Raw genomic sequence first — 18,628 nt, 5'->3', positions numbered from 1 at the left:
TGGGAATTCTGCTTAAACTTCAAGTAAGATGAGGTTTATCTGTGTCCACTCTTCAGCCCTCTGCTGAAACAACAGCTCTGTGATGGTCTGGAGACTGCGTTTGAATAGGAAGAGTCCCTGTTATTAATGCCTGGAGCTGGGTGTAGCCTGCTGCTGCTGCTGGAGCACAAATATGCAATAACAAAGCCAGTGGACGCACGCTCGGAGAGCCATCAGGCTGGCCTCCGTCACAGCATTATCTCATACATTAATAAAAACCACATCGGTTGATGCACAGGGACATACACAAGTCTGTTGATTTATTCATGGCATCCATATGTATATACTCACATGAATTCAAACAGCCAGTGCCCAGGTATTCAAGTATCTAATTATTTTGGCGCAGTTGGAGCCAATTCTCAGGGAAGGCTGGGATAACACTTCCCAAATGCCCTATAAAGCCTCTTTTTCACATATTCACTCTTCTTCTATGCAGCCTGGAAGTTTTTTTTTTTTTATGTGTTTGTAACATGGTGCAAACTGCCTTTCCCACACAAGCTAACGTCAAACAGACGCTAACCAACCTCCCACTAAATAGCTCACATCATCAGATCAGAGAGAGAGAGGAAAAAAAGTCGTTTTCATTGGCTCAATTATGTTCGACGCATGTTGTTGCACAGATGTTTTTCTACTTGACTGTCACGGCTAACCTTTAGGAAAGCGGTCTAAAGAGGACCTGGAGCAGCACAGCCCACTAAGGACACCCATATGAGCCGACTTTCCACTGCAGTGATTTCATCGGTAATGAGGCACTATAAGCTGCAGATGTTGTGTCAAACTCTCAGGCAGGAACCATGGCAACAGGATGAACACACACAGAGGACCTTGCCCAAGGTGATCCAAACACTCCTGCATGTGCTGAGTGGGAGCCAAACTAGCTGATGTCTCTCAGGCATTGTTAATACTATAGCATAACTAAAGACGTAAGGCAGCTCTGGCTGTTTTACTTTATATATTAGAAACATATTTAGTTGTAACCATGCGAGCCTGGGGGCTGTAAAGAACGACTTCTTTTAATTTGTGAGTTTAAACTTCAGCTTCAATTGCTTTATGGGACCTCCAAAAATCCAGCAGGACTTAAACAATTCAAAGCAATATTTAAAGATGATCGAACACAGTTCACTGCAGTTCCAAGTTTTTAAAACGATACATTAAAAGATAAAAGAGAGAGAGAGACTGCAAAAGTGGGCCCGGTATGTGAAAAAGAGACCATTTTAACACAGTAAAGAACAGCAAAGACAGGAGAACAGTGCCGAGCAGCTCAACTTGCAAGAGAAAAATCACTGTGCACGAAAAAAAAAAACTGTTTATTGACTACAAAACAAACACTCTCAGTCCGATGTGTCACTAAAACCCTTTTCAGACATGCACTCATGAGCAGGCCTGCTTTCAGTCTGACTCAGCACCCTGATCACTTTTTCACAGCAGCAATCTCACTAATTTGGACCTAGCAACCTTGATCACTCACTAAAGTCTTATGAATTTACATTGCAAGTTGCTCAGCTCACTGCAATGCTTTTGACACCAACAACATGTGCTTAAGAATGTTTTCTTTCCATTTAAAATAAGATTAAAAACACTCCTCCATGATCCCCCCATTCCCAATTCAGAAGAGTGATTGCTCTCATGGTGGGCGTGATAGGGGTGGGAGGATTTTGTTATCATTTGCTGCAGCGCGTGCTGACTCAGAAACCCTGCTCTCGGTGACAGCGGGTAAGACAACTAAACGTTAGGGAAGTGTGGAGCGTACCGTGGCTCTCTGCGTCACTGTAAAGCCGTTAGGAGCATTAAAAATGACCCGTGTTTGACTGACAGGATGTCGTGCATTTAATGTCTGAAAAGGGCTTTTCTGTTTGGTCACCAACTTAATGAAAAAAAATAACCAAGATGGATTAAAACAAGTCCTTCCAAAGAGATTAAAAACAGGGTACACACTCATCTGTGATCCCAGAAATGTCTGCCTCTTTGAATAAATCTCCAGTTCCTTTATCACTTTTCAATTTTTTCTCTCCTTTGGTTCTGTCTACTATTTTCTGTAGTCACGCCTCGTTTTCTTCTTCTTCTTCCAGAGTGACTTAAGTGATGTAGATGCGGTGGAAGTCGTTGGCTCCGAACGCACAGTTGCACTTGGGGCACTTCCTCTGTCGGGTGTCGTAACGCATCTTCAGACATTCGTAGCAGAAAACGTGGAAACACTTGGTGAGCACCGTCTCCTTGTCTCGGGTGTTACAACAGGGGCAACGCAGCTTGGCCTGAAGACAGACAAACACACATGTGTATGGGCCATATGTGAGCTCAGTCATTACCTAATTTTCCTGAGTAATATAACTACTACTCAAGGGTATAACAAACAAGTTTCATGTCCCTGAAGCACAGACAAATCACTAAATGGCCCGTGCTCACAACTGAAACACAGCCACTAAAGCAAATTCCAAAGCCGGAGCATTTGCATTAATTTTAATAGACAGTTATGTTTTATGTAGCTATCTAACTTCAGACTGTGCCTGGGAGCTATTTGTGTGTTTGTGTTCTCTGCACACAGCCTCCTCTTTCTCACCTTGTACTGATTGATCTCCTCCTGCAGAATCTCATCTGCATCCGAGTACATCTCCACCTTCTTCTGTTTCTCCAGCTTCCTTCTGAGCCTGGACAGATCCTCCTGTAAGGACAGAATCCCCAAGATGTTAGACCTGCATCCTCCAATCAGAGCTTTAGGTTTGGAGTGACACTCGTAGTGCATGCATACCTGTGCTCGCTTCAGGTTGCTGCTCTCCCTCTCCCGGGCAGTGCGGTTCTCAGCCACAGAGACTTGGATCTCCTTCAGCTTGGCCTGCGTGTGCTCCAGCTGCACCTTCAGGTCCTCTGCCAGCTGTGCGGCCTCCACTGCCTGCAGCAAGGAAGGAAACAGGCGCACTCAATAAAAACACCTAACGATGACAACTTTCAGATGTAATGTGGCGGTGGTACGGTGAGCATTATGAGTTTTTAGGCTATTCTTCAACTCTGTTTCGATTACGTAAGCAGTCCCTTTATTGTGTTTTGGGACTCATTTTAATGTTAGTGGTGACTGTTCTTATTTGTGGGCAAAAAAAACAAAAAAACAAACCCTTATACGCGACAAGATGACCTCAATAACTTTGTCTCAGTGTCTGCAGTGCTTCCCATCAATTACCAGAAACATCGAAACCAAAACTACTTGGGGAAAAAAAAGGCAAATGTGGCCACAGGGACAAATTTCTGGGTCTAATATTTGAACTTTTTACATGCTTAAATGACAATGAGAGCCTATGCTTTTGGCCTACAGCCCCAGTTTTAGGTAAAAAACAGACCCCGTGGAGTGATTACACTGGCTTGTTTTGGGTCAACATAAACAGGGGTCTTCTAAAGTGGATTCTCTATATAAAACATCCTTCTGATTGATGGCCCTCCTCACCTTCCTCTTGTTCAGCTCTAGTGCTTGTGTTCTGACAGCCAGTTCCTTTTCCAGAGCTGCCAGGGTGCTCTGTAGGACTCCCTCTTTTTCTTCCAATTTCTGCACAACCAGCAGCTGGGCATCCACCTAAAAGAGGGAGCAAAAAGTAGCCAGCGAGTGCTTCACTGCCCTGACACACATTTTTTTTTTTTAAACCCACAAGTGCTGCCTTGTCAGGTTAAAGTTGCACCTCACCTGGGTTTTGAAAGCAAGAACTTGGTCAGCCAGCTCCTCCTTCTCCTCTTTCAGCAGCTTGTAGATCTGGTTAGATTTAATTCGCTCGCTCATCAGCTTAAAATTGGCATCGTCCTTCTCGCGCAACTGCTGCAACAGCCGGCTGTTCTGCTCCTGCATATCTTCAAAGGCCTGGCCTGTTACATCCATCTCACTCAACAGGGCTTCCTCCTCCTGAAAAACACATGCGTCAGATATTAAAAACAGTGAAAAGAGTGACAGTCAGCTGTGCTGCTTCTGCCCTCCAGTTTATGAAACAGGCGGGGCTCGATTTCAACAGCAGTTTTCAGTCTTTAAGATAATGTGACAAGGACACGCAGGTTTGACCTCCAACAGTACCACTTCTAAATAACTGTAAAAGAATCACAAGGATTTAATTTTCCAAACTACTTTCTTACGACTCAAAGACATAAACAAAGACGCTTCTCTTTTTTTCCCTCCAGTTCTGAAAACCTGTGCATCCTTGATCAATGTGCCATCAAGAATGAGCAACTTGCTGAGCTCTTTTCATTTGGGGATGCCATCCTATCTTACATTAAACTTATAGTCACCCATCACCAGTTCATGATATCAAACTAGCACAGAATTTGGACATCCAACTCATTTTACATGGTCTACCACACACAACCTGTTTTGATCTGAAGTCGAATGAATCAAACTCCACTTTCTGTCAGTGTAAAGACATTTACCTACACAGTTAACCCATGAGATGTCTTAATATAAGAAAAAGTGCAATTTCTATAGATGGTGAAAAACAGAAACCTTTGTCTTTTAGCTGTTTATCTGTTACTACGTTGCTACTGTATGAATGGCTGAGGGTAGGTCTTAATTAATAAGAAAAGCTGTAAAAATTAAGAAAACAGTTAAAATTCCAAAAATGTATTTTCCAATACTTTCCAGGGGCTGGACTGGAGTCTTTGCCGCGCCGATTCTGGCCCCCGGGCCTCGTTTTTGACAGCCCCTGGTCTACAGCTCGGAAATGCTTCCCTTGTCGCCTTATTAATTTTCACTAAAAGCAGTTGTTAGGCTGTATTTTGATTTTATGATTGTATAATATACTCTAGAGAACAAATCATTTCATAAAGCTTTTACTAACATTATGACAAGCTCCAGCACTAAAACAAAGTTGTTTTTGGGATAAAGATGGCTTTTCCCCAGCATTAGCAGTGCTGCTCAACAGCTGTTCAACACTACTGACAAAAGAGAAGCATTTAGTTAGTTAAATGCATAAGTTATGCATCAAAAAATAAAGAGGGGGGGGAGGGGAAGCCTTATACTTGTACACAATTATCTGCTTCTTCTCTTGAGACTTTGATGCACATTAAGATCAATTAGCTGAATTTTCATGTAGGTGGTGTTTGCAGCTCAGTGGGCAAAAAGCAGAAGTTTGACACAGTACACTGAACTAAGAGCCACGATTTTGTGCCACTCTCCCTCTCTTTTTAATGAGTCAGTCAGTTCTGAATTGAATCAAGATACTGCCAAAGATTCCCACCCTACTATTCAAGACTGCGGACGTCTCGATACAGACACACCTGGTTTGTTTTTAGGTAAAAAAAAAAAAATAGCTTTGCTTTATTTGTAAATTTTGGTTCAAGCTGTTTTTTTTATGAACCAGCTAGGACCTATAAACAAAAGTCAGATGAACTCATAAGTAGCCTGTTTATTGGATAGCTTTGGCAGTTAAATTCTGGCAGCCGAGGACCGAGGGGAACAAATCAAACACATCTGACACCACTGGAGTTTTAGTTGCTGCGCTTTAACTTTATACCAGATATTAAGGCAAAAGTGAAAAGCTGAATAAATATTTCACTGCAGGCTGTGTTTTACCTCCTGTTAATTATGTTCTGCAAGACCTCCCAAGCATGAGGACATACAGACCATCAGAGCTCAACATCTGTTTTCTTAATGTTCAGTTATTTGCACCAGAATTCACCATTTCTTGGCTGACATAGGTGAAGAGAGTGAATAACATTTATTCATAAACCTCTCCTACTCACAGCAAAATTAATATCATGACAAGAAAAAAAAAAGCATCCCATTATCTAATATGGGTGTATCCACCATCTATGCAGAATAACAGTGACATGACTTGAACAGCGTTTAACCCAAGGCAGATAAAGATTTGAATGTCATGAGTATCTGCCCTCTTATTTTCTGCATTTTCTTACAAATGAAATTCCTTAAGTGTTTCAACATTTGCATGACAGCACAGCCAAGTGAGTGAGCTCAGAGTGCTTTGCATACTGAAAATTTATCACATTGGATCAACCCAAAAAATAATAAAAAAATATGTCTCCACCCAAAATGAGTTCTCACACTCTGGCCTAAAACTGTTCCCCTTAAACTGTCAGGATAGCAGCTCACCTGGCTCACAATTCACCGGTTAGTATAAAGTGTTGAGTACAAAAAGAAAGTGATAAGACTGTATTGCACAAACAGCCATATCCAGGACACAATAACCTTGCTCTATTAAAGCATTTAAGTTCAGCAGTCTGGTGACCACATGATCATTAGTAACCATAGCCACACAAAGCATGCACATGCCCAAGCGCTGACCATACTACTTATGTTAACACAATGGTGATAGGAAGGCACAAAACATCATGGGAGTCAGCCAGCAGGACCAAGATCATGATCATCACCATACAACACAGGATAATGGTGTCATGCATCGCGTGTGGCAAAGTGATCTTACAAGCTTTTCAGGAAATTCACTCTTTATCAATGTGTGCATGCAAAATGTATCAACATCGAGATTTTGTTCGGAAAACATTCGATTCAGTCAACATCCAGTGAGAATCTGATGAAGTTGTAAGCAGTGTGCATGAAGGTTTTGCTAAAAACAACAATTATGACCCTGATCCTGACCATTAGTAAAATTATTAGTGAAGAGCAACCAACACTCTAAGAATAACAATTCTTGTGAAATATGGACAGACTAATCATGACATAAGCTTATGTTATGCAAAATGAACAACAAATTTAGACTGCATTGCGCAAGAAAACCTTTGCACATTTACGATGAAGAGGAAGAAAGAGAAATGACAGTGCTAAAAAAAGGAAATCTGTTTATCTTTGTTTCATTAGAAATTTTTACCATTTGAGAACTTTAACCCACCAGCTTTCTAGTACAAAATCTGCAGTTTACATCCCAGTGAAAACACTTTGTCCTGTCTCCAGTGAACCAGGTAAAAACAGACAACTACAGACAATGTGCTGACATTTCAGCATTTCAGGTGTTAAGAGAGCTGTTGGTACTCCAGCAAAGACAAATGCTTTTAAGTGCCACTAGACATGCATCTCCTAACACTGAAACTGGGAGTGCCTACTAAAAAAGGGCAAAAAAATAAAAAAGTAAAAATTGCAAAAGAAATTCAAATTTGAGCGCATGGATTATCAAAGGGATGGTGCCAGTAACAATAATCGTGACAGCTCAAAACATTACCAGCAGGTTAGCATTAGCATACTCAGCTGATCAGAGCCAGGCCACAGCGTAAGCTTTCAGTTCCTCTTTGGTCGTCTAAGATTAGTAGAACTCCTTTCTTAGGCAAATGCAATACTCACTGCACTACTTTCAATCTTAACACCGCTGATTGTTTATATTCAACGCCGGTGGAATCCCCAAAAGCTTAAATATGGCATTCCATAAGGCTTATGGTTCAAATATTTTATTAGGTACAAAAATCGTCACATGGAAGACAAAGAGCTTAGGACGGGCTTCTTAGGCATCATGTTTTGCCGTTATTAACTTTTTATAAACTGGAAAGTAAAAGAGAAATAATGAGGAGGTAAAAACACAGGTTAAGGTGAAGTGCTCTGAGAAGATTACCACTGCACTACACACACACCTGTTTGGTGGCAGCGAGTTTCTTCTGCAGGTGCTCAATGGTCTCTTCTGCCACTCGTATTTTCCTGAGGGCGTCTTCATCCGCCAGTTTTTTGCTCTCCTTCCTCTCCCTCTCCTCGAGCTCTCGCACTCGCATCCTCAGCTCATCCACCTGGACCATAAGAGACAGGAGCTTACTTTGTTTTGTTAAATATCTAACCTACCAGTTGCTCTAAAAAGTAAGTGAAAGAGTACAAACGGAAAGAAAAACAAAACAAACCTCAGCTTTAGATTTGCGTTCGGCCGCCATCAGCTGCACTTTATCTCTTTGCTCCTTTGGCGCTGACTTATACATGTCCAGCAGAAGCTTCATCTCTTTCTGGGACTCTTGGGCTTTCCTGATTGGTTAGAGATTACATTAAAATAAACAGTCATGGCATTTTAATTAGCAGAGTGCTTCTAATTATGAAAACAAAACACGGGCAGACTTTGCAGTTCTTAGAGTAACACTATGACTAGACTTCCTGCAATCTGCATGATTTCCTATTTGTTTTATAATAAAGATAATTTGAAAATATTCATCATTAGAGTAACAACATTTTAGGAAATGTGTGTTTATCGCATTTAGTTACTACATATAAATGTGGAGTTAAATAGAGGGCAGTGTACTTGAGTTCTACTCTGAGCATCTTCAGTGTGTCTGAGTCTTTCCTCTTCAGCTCGTCGCTGCGCTGCCTCTCCCTCTCCCGCTCCCTCTCTCGTTCTCGCTCGGCCTCCCTCTCCCTCTCCCGCTCCCTCTCTCGGGCTCGCTGTCTCTCCAGCTCCCTCCTCCTCTCCTCTTCTTCCTCCTGGTCTTCATCCTCCTCCTTTTTCACGTCAATGCTGTCGCTCGTCGTCTCCTCCAAAATCAGAACTCCAGTGTCGCCACTCTGACAGCGTAACTGTTGACGGCACAACGGTTTTACTGAGAATCATCATCAGACACCTCAATTAGATAATGTAAGTGCATGTTAGTAAATGACGTAACCTACCTTGTTGATCTCCAGCTGCGTTTCCCGCAATTTCCTCTTGTAGCGTTGCACGTCGCCTTTCAACTGCAGGTTGTGGTTCTGGAGGCTGCTGATCAAATGTCGCATCTCCCTGTTGATCGGTCCTGAGAAAAAGATGAAAGCCCGACAGTCAGTGGGTGTTTTTGAGTTTGACTCATTCAGCACTCTCAGCTATCACCACGAAGCTGTAAATGATGAGTTTAATCGCATAGTGCACAGAACTGACAGCTTGATACGGATGATATGCAATATTCTCTGCAGAGCTGAGAGAGGATTAGTTTGCTGACTGATATCTTCCTTAATATCCACTCGAGTACCACCCTCAAAATATGGTACATTTCTTTCTTCTACTGAGCTTTGAAGCACATTAAAAAATATAACAAATACAGTTTCATTCTCGACAGATGAATATACACGCAAAACAATGTCCCTGACTGAAGTGTGAGAGTGTTTTGAAAAGGTACCTGCTTGCTCGTTGGCTGCCAGGTTCTGCTCAAATTCAATACGCAGCATCTCATATTCTTTGCGCACCTGGGCCAGAGTATCCTCCAGCTGGATGACCTCAGTCCGCAGCTTCTTCTGAAGAGACAGCTCATCACTCTGAAAGGTTAAAAACAGTGAGACATTATTCTCCATGTTTCTGAGCATTAATAACAACTAGTGCTGTCAGCCTTAATCTCGTCTAAGTAACGTTAACGCCATAACGCATTAATGCAGCAAATGTCTGTTAACGAGTCACCGTGGATCGCCCCGCGGTGAGTTGACTACGCATTAGCGTGGTTAACTTGTTAATGGAGATTTGCCGCATTAATGCGGTTATGGCGTTAACGTCATTTTAATGAGATTAACGCTGACAGCACTAATAACAACACATACAAGTTTAAACTGTAAAAAATATACAATGCACAACAGACTTTCTGCCAGTGCACTGCAAGCTTAGTCTGAAGGAGCTGCTCCGGAGTCTCATCTTTTCTCTGAATCATATTAATTTTGACACAAACACACAAAGAAAAGCACTGAGAGTCACCTCCATGTGCTCTATCTGTCGGAGATGGGCGTTCTTCGCAGTGAGCAGGAGAGCCCGTGCCTCATCCAGCTGGGTTTTCACTCCTAGAGACTCGTTGTACAGGAGGGAGAACTGAGACTGCAGACATTTGTACTCCAACGTTTCCTTCACAACCTCCTCTGGAATATTACGCAGGTCCATCTGAAAAGCCAAGATGTGGAGTGAGATGTCACGCAGGGCTAAACCATGAAAATCATTCAAATAAAGAAGGAAAATGAAATTAGCCTCCCGTCTCACAGGTATGCAGATTCAAATACCTTGAGCTTCTCACTCTCCCTCACAGCCTCCTGGAGCTCCACCTGTAGTTTTTCCAATTCTGCCATGCGGCTATTTGCCAGCTCCTGGTTGTGCTCCAGCTCTGCATTAAGACTCTCAAACTATTAAAAAAAGGAAAAAAAGAAGACCACATTGATAAAGAAATATGGACTTGTGGAGGCAAGTTGCATATAAAAACGTGTTAAGCAACACTAAGTAAAGATTTAAACATGTACTTTCGTCTAACCTTTTGAATGTTCAGTGTAATCTGGCCTCCAGCCAGCCCACCTGAGCTGCCAGTGCTGCTGTATCCTGACTTTAGCTGCAGACAGAAAACACAGAAAATGTGTCAGGAAGTAACAACATAAAGTAAATGATTCTTATTGTGTGCGCTTAAAAAAAAAAAAAAAAAAAAAAGTGTCACATCTGCACATGCAGTTATGGACAAACAAGCTATTTTAACTAAAAACACTTGTGTGCATATCCACATAGTTTGCATCAAAGTCTTACAGTGTACATTTAAAAGGAAGAAATAAAAACAAATACAAATCTTGCCGACCCGGGCTTGAGATCAAATCCATGAAGCAAGATTGGAAGTTTGGGGTTAGAGCTACTTTAACTCACAAAAGCAGAAATATTTAGTTTGTACTTCAGAAGAAACATCTGCTGAGGTGACTTCAGCAGGTCCCTGCACTTTCTAACTAAAAACTGATGATTTGAATAGAGATGGAAACTCACAAATTAGACCTGCAATCAGCCTACAGAGAGAAAAAATTCTGTGGTGTTAGATGATCCAGCAGGATACATTTGTCAAACTTCAAAGTAAAGCTTACTACAAAAAAGGGCAATCTGCCTTTCAAAACAACCACTCAGAACTTAGATCTTAATTCAATCCACCTCAAGTGCACAAAAGACTTTCTAAGAATATGCCAGACCTGAAGCAGCTCTGTAAGGAAGCATGGACTAACAACCAGCCAAAATAAACTAATCCAATTTGCACTATCATGAAAATATGTAAGTAATGTGTTCAACAAAGACTTAAAAGAATACATTTGGCTTATTAGTTAAAGCAGATTGTGTTTGTCTGTACTTGTGAACAAAAGCGTACAACTCTACTCTGTAATTCTTCTGACATCCAATTTTCATGATCAGAAAACTGCTGTGCTTCTACTGATGCACAGCCCACCTTTGAGCTGTGCATCAGTAGAAGCAGCTGTTTTGACATGCATTGATGCTTAGAGCCTTATCAATGTCAACTCGTGTATTAGAGGAAAAACGACAGAGCCTACGCCTAGTGGAAAGATTTAAAAATAAATATGCACACTATAAAAAGAAAAAACAAAAGTGGCCTGATGCAAAAGTTGCAAAGGGACATTAAACAAACACACCTGCTCCATGGCCTCTGCTAGGTGTTTGTTAAGCTTTTGTTCCCTATTGCGCAGTTTCTCAATGTCCCACTGTAGGTCCTCCACCGTTGTCTCCATCTCAGTCACCTTGGTCTCTGAGCTGGTCACCTTGTCCACGAGCTCATTGTACTGCAGGAGAGTGGGACATGTGAATAGTTGCTGCATCACTAAGAATTAGCGACCATAAGAAATTGTCTAACTAGTTTTCCTCATTCATTCACCCTGAAACACTCGAAATAACTACACTTGCAAACAGTCAACGTGTATGGTGAGTCACTTAAACAATACTAAGGACATTGTACCTCCATGGACATCTTATGGTGTCTTCCCTGCAGGAGAGTGGCTAAGTCTCGCAGTCGAGTGTTCTCGTCCAGCAGAGTGCAGTTCAGATTGATGATGTCAGACTGGCTGTCATCTTCAAATCCTGCCAAACCAAAACAAAAAACAAAAACCCAATACTGTCATTCTAATTTGGCCAAACTAACAAGTATCAAAGGAAGCACTCCAACAACTCAGTTATGATGCATTAAACTCAAATATCTAGTAATTAGTTTAATGTAAATGATGTAAGATACATTGGTCAGACGTTTACTTACACTCATGGCCATGAATGTCAGGGTAATTTGGACTTTTGATTGATTTATTTAAACTGTTCTTTTTTACAGGATAGAGTGATTTTGAATTTATTTTCGATTTTTTCAAAACCACACAGGGTCAAACGTATCCATATCCAAACACACACACGCCCACTAATATTTGATCAAACATCCTTCAGCAAATTGCTCCCCAATCAAATGCTTTTCATATCCATCAACATGCTTCTTGCTGAATATTTTACCACACAAGCAGAATTGTTACATTTAAATTGGTTGGTTTCCAGGCACAGATTGGGCTTTTTAACATGGTCCACAAATTTTCAACTGGGGTAAGATCGATGCTTTGGAAAGGCCATTCCAGCAGCTTAACATTAGCCTGCTTTATCCTTTTCAAAACCATTTTGGATGTGTTTGGCATCAGTGTCCCAATGGAACACCTGTGTCACACTGTCAAACTTTGTGTGTGATTTGAGATGAAATTGAAGAATTTGGAGGTAGTCCTCTTCCACCATCATTATTCCATCCACTTTGTGCAATGTACAAGCACCACTGGCAGCAAAACGGCCCCAAAGCATGACCATGTTTGACAACTCATACAGTGTTCTTAGATTTGAAAGCCTCATCTCTACTACTCCAAACATACTTCCTTTCATTGTGTCCAAACGGCTCAAAGAGGTTTCAACTCTCATCCGAGAAGCTTCTTCAGTTCTAAGAGCAACTGGTGGAGAGTCCCAGATTTTTAAGCCCTATTTGTCACGCCTTCAAGAAACTTAAAGAAGTCCAGACACTTTTCTTTCCAAGCTCCTTAGACTACAATGACCTGGATGACTAAGAACCTTCTACAACACACTTTTCTCCTGAAGGTATTTGGCTTATGAAATTTGGGCTGATCCAAATTTCATTTGAGCCTGAAGGTGTCAATTTTGGTTCAGAGACTTCCTTCTTGGTCAGCGCCCTCTCAGTCCATGGCGATGTGAAACTCCCTTCACTCACCATTGATCCTGGTGTTTCAGCAGCTTCCAGTACATGGCAGGCTTGAGCCTTGGAGGTTCCTGGGATTTTCCTGAACATCCTAACCAACATCCTCTCATCTGAGAGTGAAAATTTGGGTCTTCTTACAGTATTTGGCAAAATGGTGACACATCTGAATAATTTGTATTTATGCGCATTTGTTTAGACTGATGATCTTGCAATATGCAGTTCTTCACAAATAACTGCAGGAGACATTCCCAGCTTTTGTAAATACAGTTCTCCTTCGCAGATCTTCACTGAGTTCTTTGGACTTTCCTATTTTTCTGAGTATTGGTAGTCCATAGAGTGCTGTCAAACAAATATTTTTATGCTGACAGAGAGAAACCACTAGTTGTAGTACATCATGATCACAAAGAGAAGTTAACAAACCTCAACCTTGTCAAGTTAAAGGAAACTGTAGAACCTTCAGCATATTTACAGATTTAAATGAGTGCATGTATTTGATTCTGTATAAATTTAACCCTGTGTGAATTAGAAAAAAACAAATTAAATTCAGACTTGTGCACCTAATTTTTGACTTTAAATGTCATTAAAGAAAAAAAAAAACTAGAAAAAGATCAGTTCAAAGAAATCACTATGATGAACGCATGTAAACTTCTGACTATAACTGTACATTTAAGTGTCAATAACAAACATTTCTCCACAGTTACCTGCAGCTTGGACCACCTTGCACATATCACTGATGTGACTGTGCAGCCTATCAAAGACGCAGACCAAGCAGGCGATGGCTTCTTTGCTGAATTGCATGCGGTCCTGGAGGTGCAGAGTTAGTTCCTCCTCACTGCTCTGCTCCAGAGTCGACAAGAAACCCTTAGCATTTTCACTGAGGGGAGGAGGTGGCGGTGATGTATCTGCACATATGTAAAAATTATAAAGTCAGCAAGTAACAATTTGATAGAATTCTTAAATATCAATTAAAAAAATTAAAATAGTAATCTATTGCTGGCACAGTGTGGTCCAATGTGGTAAAGTCTGGTATACTATATACAACCCTGGGCACACGTGCCAGCTGTGGCACGCGAAGGGTTAACTGATGGCACGACCATAGCTGGACTGGCCATCGGCCGATGGTGATTTTGCGTTTTTATGGGCCGAAGATTTTCTTTTTTTTATTTTATGTTTTAGTAACGGTATAAACAATGAGAGGTGGTGGACTGGCCAGGTGCTGGCCGATGTGTACAAATAACTCAGTTGCTTGGTGGTGGCAATGGCGGAGATTCCACAGAGGCCAGCAGGTGGATGAGGGAAGGGGAGGCAGGAGGAGGAGAGACCCGAGGCAGCCGCCAGTGTCAGGTGAACTGAACTTCAGGTAAGAAGTTATGACCTGCAGTCTATCTGGGTCAGATATAAACCAAGTTTAGGTGGAGTTTATTTTCGTTGTGCTGACTTTTTACAGTCAGTTACAATAACTCGTACTGTGTACTAGCTAGCATGACGGAGTTTCTATACAGCTGGGTGGGTGCTATGATGTTACTGATAGTGAACTTTATTTTATTCATAAGGTTAGTTAGTAGAGTTGCCAACCATCCCGTAAAAAATGGAATCGTCCCGCATTCAGAGAAATTATTACGCGTTTCGTATTGAGCCAAAAAGGAACACAGTTTGTCCCGTACTTCAGCTAGAATCAAACAAAGACACAAAGCTGGATTTATTCTGTCTTTACGCTGCACAGCTGCTTCTTCTCCTCTCATTCTCTCCCCCTCTCTCTCCTGTTGTTACTTCAATCATGAAACTGATCAATGATCAGCTGATCGGCTTTTCTCTCTTGTTTATTTCCTACTTTGCGCCAGAAAGAAGAAACCAGCGGATTTCAACAGCAGCATGTTTAAGCTTGATCAGCTGTTGTTTAAATTTATTTAATATTAATTTATTAATGCACATGCATTTTGTCCCAGTCCAGCCCTGGGGACGACACGTAGTGAATTAATCTGAGAAGGTGCATTAAAAAATAAATAGCCGGGCCAGTGGTGCACATCGCAAATTAGCTCGCATAGACACATTAGTCGTGCCGCTTCTTAAAGACGGTATCTTAGCCAACAACCCAACTACCAGATTCAACTTGTAACTGGCTAAAAGTCACTTAGCCTACCGGTGAGAGGGATGTTGCTAGCTGGCAGTTTTTTCAAGCGATGTTGAAATTTCCACATTCCAACACTTCAAATGCTTCAGGAGCTTTCCGCTCAGCGCAGCATCAGCACCACGGAAATACACGGATACATCCGTAGGCTCGAGACAGAATTCACAATGTGTTTTTAGGACTTTCAGGTGTATGGACCAATGTTTTATTTTCTGAACAAACCAGAAAGGTTTAATGAGCAGCTGGATTTGTCTTGCATTAACTGGCTGGACACAGAGGACATCAAAATGCAGCTGATTGAACTGAAAAGCTCAACTCTGTGGGGGTCAAAGTTTGCAGAACTACAAACACAGCTAGAATCCACAGCTGTGCATGTTCATGGAGCTTGCATTTTCACCTGCTGGACATCACTACCTGACAAGTTTAACTGTCGTCAGAACATTGCAGAGGCCTTATTGACAGTATTTGGCTCTAGTGCTCTTTGCTGTAACGCTTCTCATGCGTATCCTTAGGTAGCCGTCTGAATGCTGGACACTCGGAGACCTGTGTCTCTGAGTGGGATACCAGAGATCAGAGTGTATTAACAAACATGCCACATTGGCCCAGTTTATTATTTCTTATCATTGTTGTGAGGAGACCATAAATAGCACTTGCATTTTCTGTTGTACAGTTCATTTGCTGTTATGGAGTTCTTGTTATGGATAAAAAGTGTCTTTTTTTTTGTTTCAAAATAGCTGCTAACTATTCGCTGATAGCTGCCAACATCTGCAAACAAATACAATTGTATAAAGTTGTTCTATATATTGTGTAATTGTTAATTTAGAGCGTTATTAAACTTATTGCTAATGCAATTATATGGCACATTGACTTCTGAGGAAATTTTAGATGGCTCTCATTATCAGAAAGGTTGCCTACCCCTGCTATAATTTAATGCGCATCTTGAATAATGGTCAACACACAATAAACAAGAATATCCTTAAATTACAAGGCATGAAGTTCAGTCTTGTTGCATAAAATTAGCTGTCAATATAAATAGTAGTGACTCAGACTGATGTAACTTCATGAGTAATGAAAGTCATAAAGATACACTAAGTTAAACTGAGCATGAATGAATAAGGCAGATTACAATAGTCTATGACAGACGATTTGTCATTAAAAAAAATTGCTAACCTGTTTTTGTATCCGATTGCGGCTCTGTTGGTGTCAGTAAATCGTCTCCAGTGGGAGGAGGGGGCTGCTGCTGCTCCTCTTCCTGACGCTCTTCCTGACGCTCCTCTTGTTGCTGCTCTGGCCGCTCACCCTCGTTCTGGGCCTCTGGCACAGGAGGGGGAGGCACGGCAGAAGACGAAGCCAGGTTGACACCATCTTCCTCCATTGGTGTTTGATCAGGGATGGTTGCTGACGGTGGGGCAGGGGTAGAAACGACTGGAGGATCTGGCTCAATACGTTTGCGCAGAATGCGCACGTTTTCTTCCAACTGCAAGTCAGATAGACATAGAAAGAAAAAGGTGTTAATTCTCTTTACAAGTTATTACCATGAGTTTAAGCCTTAGTACAGCTAAGTATATGTATAGTGACACTGCTTTTTGATCCTTCGATGTAAGCTCTTCCTATCATTGTGACGCAGAATTCACCAAGCGTTGGATTGTTCACCTACCAATAAGGAACGTGAGCCCGGATTAGACCTACTGATGATGTGTTGTTGCAATAGTAATCCTGCTCAGTACAAGAGGAACCGCAGGTTCAGACATTTGGTGTATAGTGCTTGGCTGAGGAGCCAAAGGTGCAAAGCTACCATCTGTGGAATTATGACTGAACAGCCCGCTGGTGAAGGAGAGCTGCTTGTGACTGGACTGGGGGACGGCCGAACAACAGACGCTCCTCTCCAATTTGTGCACCCATGTTTGTGGAGAACGTGTTGCTAAATAACTTCTAAACATCCTGAAAACCGACCAATACCTGTCACTATGTGTACAATCAGGTTAAGGCAGGCAGGTGGCAAACATGTACAGGATACATAGGACGTGGAGCCTGGACCTATGTATATAACAACTATCCTCCTAGACATGCTGATCAATCTGGATGAAACCTACTATATAATATGCCTAAGGTACCAGGGTTATCTATAACACCTATACAGCTTTTGGGAGTTATTTTTATAACACTCAAATCCTTACAAATTACAAAAAGATGACAATCCATCAGATGGAAGAGCTGGGCAATGCTTTCTTAATTTATACATGCACATGTGCCTGCTATAATTGGTAACACGAAAAAGTGTTAAGATCTGCAATTACCAGATATAAGCCAAATTGGTTTGTCTCACACAAATGCAAACGTGCTAAAAAACAGATTCATCTGACCGCCGCGTTTAAATGAGGTTTTTATAAAATGTGCCAGTTCTTAAATCAGGTTAGAGTGGAAACTAAAATTCAAGAATGGATTCTAACAATATAATGAAATGCACAGAATTACTTGTGACCAGTAGCGATTAACAATCAGCAAGGTAGTGTCATCAGTGGCTTGTCTCTTCTCCAGCTTCTCAATTTTCTCTCTTAGCTCATCCTCCATCGCCTGTCTCTGCTCCAAGCGTTCACATAGCTTCTTATTCTTGAACTGGAGAACCTTCATGTCCATTTCCTCCTGAATTAACAAACGCATACAAACAGAAACAAAATAATGAGTGTTAGGGATTGCAGATGTTGTCTGGCAAAAATAGATGACAGATTGTGCCTTGAGAGTGTGAGGACCATATAACTCACCGTAGAGGAGACTCCAGCTATGCGTATTGGCTCAATTAGCGTGGTGGTGGTCTTCTCTTCTTTCTTGCTTTTCTTTTCAGGTGGGCCAGGGGGGCTGTCCCCGCCTGGGGGACGCTTTCCTCCCCCAGCACCTGACATCTTTCCTTCCCTGCATTACATCAAGCAAGGCATGAAAAATTATAATTCATTCATTTTGTGACAGCAAAGGGACGGCGTTAGCCTTAAATCAAAAATGCAATTTTAAATTTTAGAAGGTTCACTTTTCTGGTCCACTAGCATTTACATGCCGACTTATTACTGTATAAAGGTATGCCTGCAGAACTACCAACTATCTTAATTCCATATTGCTACAAAGATTAAAGATCTTTTGCAAGCTTGCAGCTTGCTACTGCTAACCATGCTAATGCTACGCTAAGGCTAACGGACGGCGTTATTGGTTCAAGATTCCGAGGTGGTCGGGATTTTTATTCATTATCCATCCCTACATACACAAAATGTTCTTAAACAGGTATATGTGTGTCTTTTCACAAGAGAAATGTTATCATTACAAACCTTAACAACCAGTAGTTGAAACGTAAGTCAGGACATCAGACAAGCAACAGGAAATATGCGGCTAACGCTTCTTCTTCGTTGGTTTTAAATGTTCCTTACAATAACGGGAGAGCATTAGCGCCGCCTATTGCTTGCAATTCACATAATGTAAAGACTAAGTATTCACGTTGGTAACAACAAGTTGTAAATTAAAAAACACAGTCAAAACACGGACTACTTCCTTGGGATACGGTGCTTTGAAGTGCAGCTACTCGAATTT

The 18,628-nt window shown here is 41.5% G+C and overlaps 1 protein-coding gene across 1 annotated transcript; it reads right to left on the bottom strand.

Moving 5' to 3' along the window:
• Positions 1-278: 278 nt before the first annotated feature.
• rnf40 (ring finger protein 40) lies at positions 279-18,627 on the bottom strand. The gene is made up of 20 exons (XM_085169560.1): positions 18,370-18,627; positions 17,818-17,965; positions 17,531-17,698; positions 16,226-16,532; positions 13,629-13,829; positions 11,653-11,774; positions 11,333-11,479; positions 10,192-10,266; positions 9,947-10,066; positions 9,651-9,830; positions 9,088-9,223; positions 8,606-8,727; positions 8,244-8,515; positions 7,855-7,972; positions 7,597-7,746; positions 3,707-3,919; positions 3,473-3,598; positions 2,786-2,926; positions 2,597-2,698; positions 279-2,291 (listed from the first exon to the last, which is right to left on the bottom strand). Exons 2-20 carry the CDS (start codon positions 17,953-17,955, stop codon positions 2,115-2,117), a joined length of 3,015 nt encoding a protein of 1,004 aa, XP_085025686.1. The 5' UTR covers positions 17,956-17,965; positions 18,370-18,627; the 3' UTR covers positions 279-2,114.
• Between the last annotated feature and the right edge of the window lies 1 nt (position 18,628).

This window comes from Neolamprologus multifasciatus, chromosome 8 (genome assembly GCF_963576455.1).
Source record: "Neolamprologus multifasciatus chromosome 8, fNeoMul1.2, whole genome shotgun sequence".
Taxonomy (NCBI): Eukaryota; Metazoa; Chordata; class Actinopteri; order Cichliformes; family Cichlidae; genus Neolamprologus; species Neolamprologus multifasciatus.
This window is presented reverse-complemented; position numbering and strand designations above follow the sequence as displayed.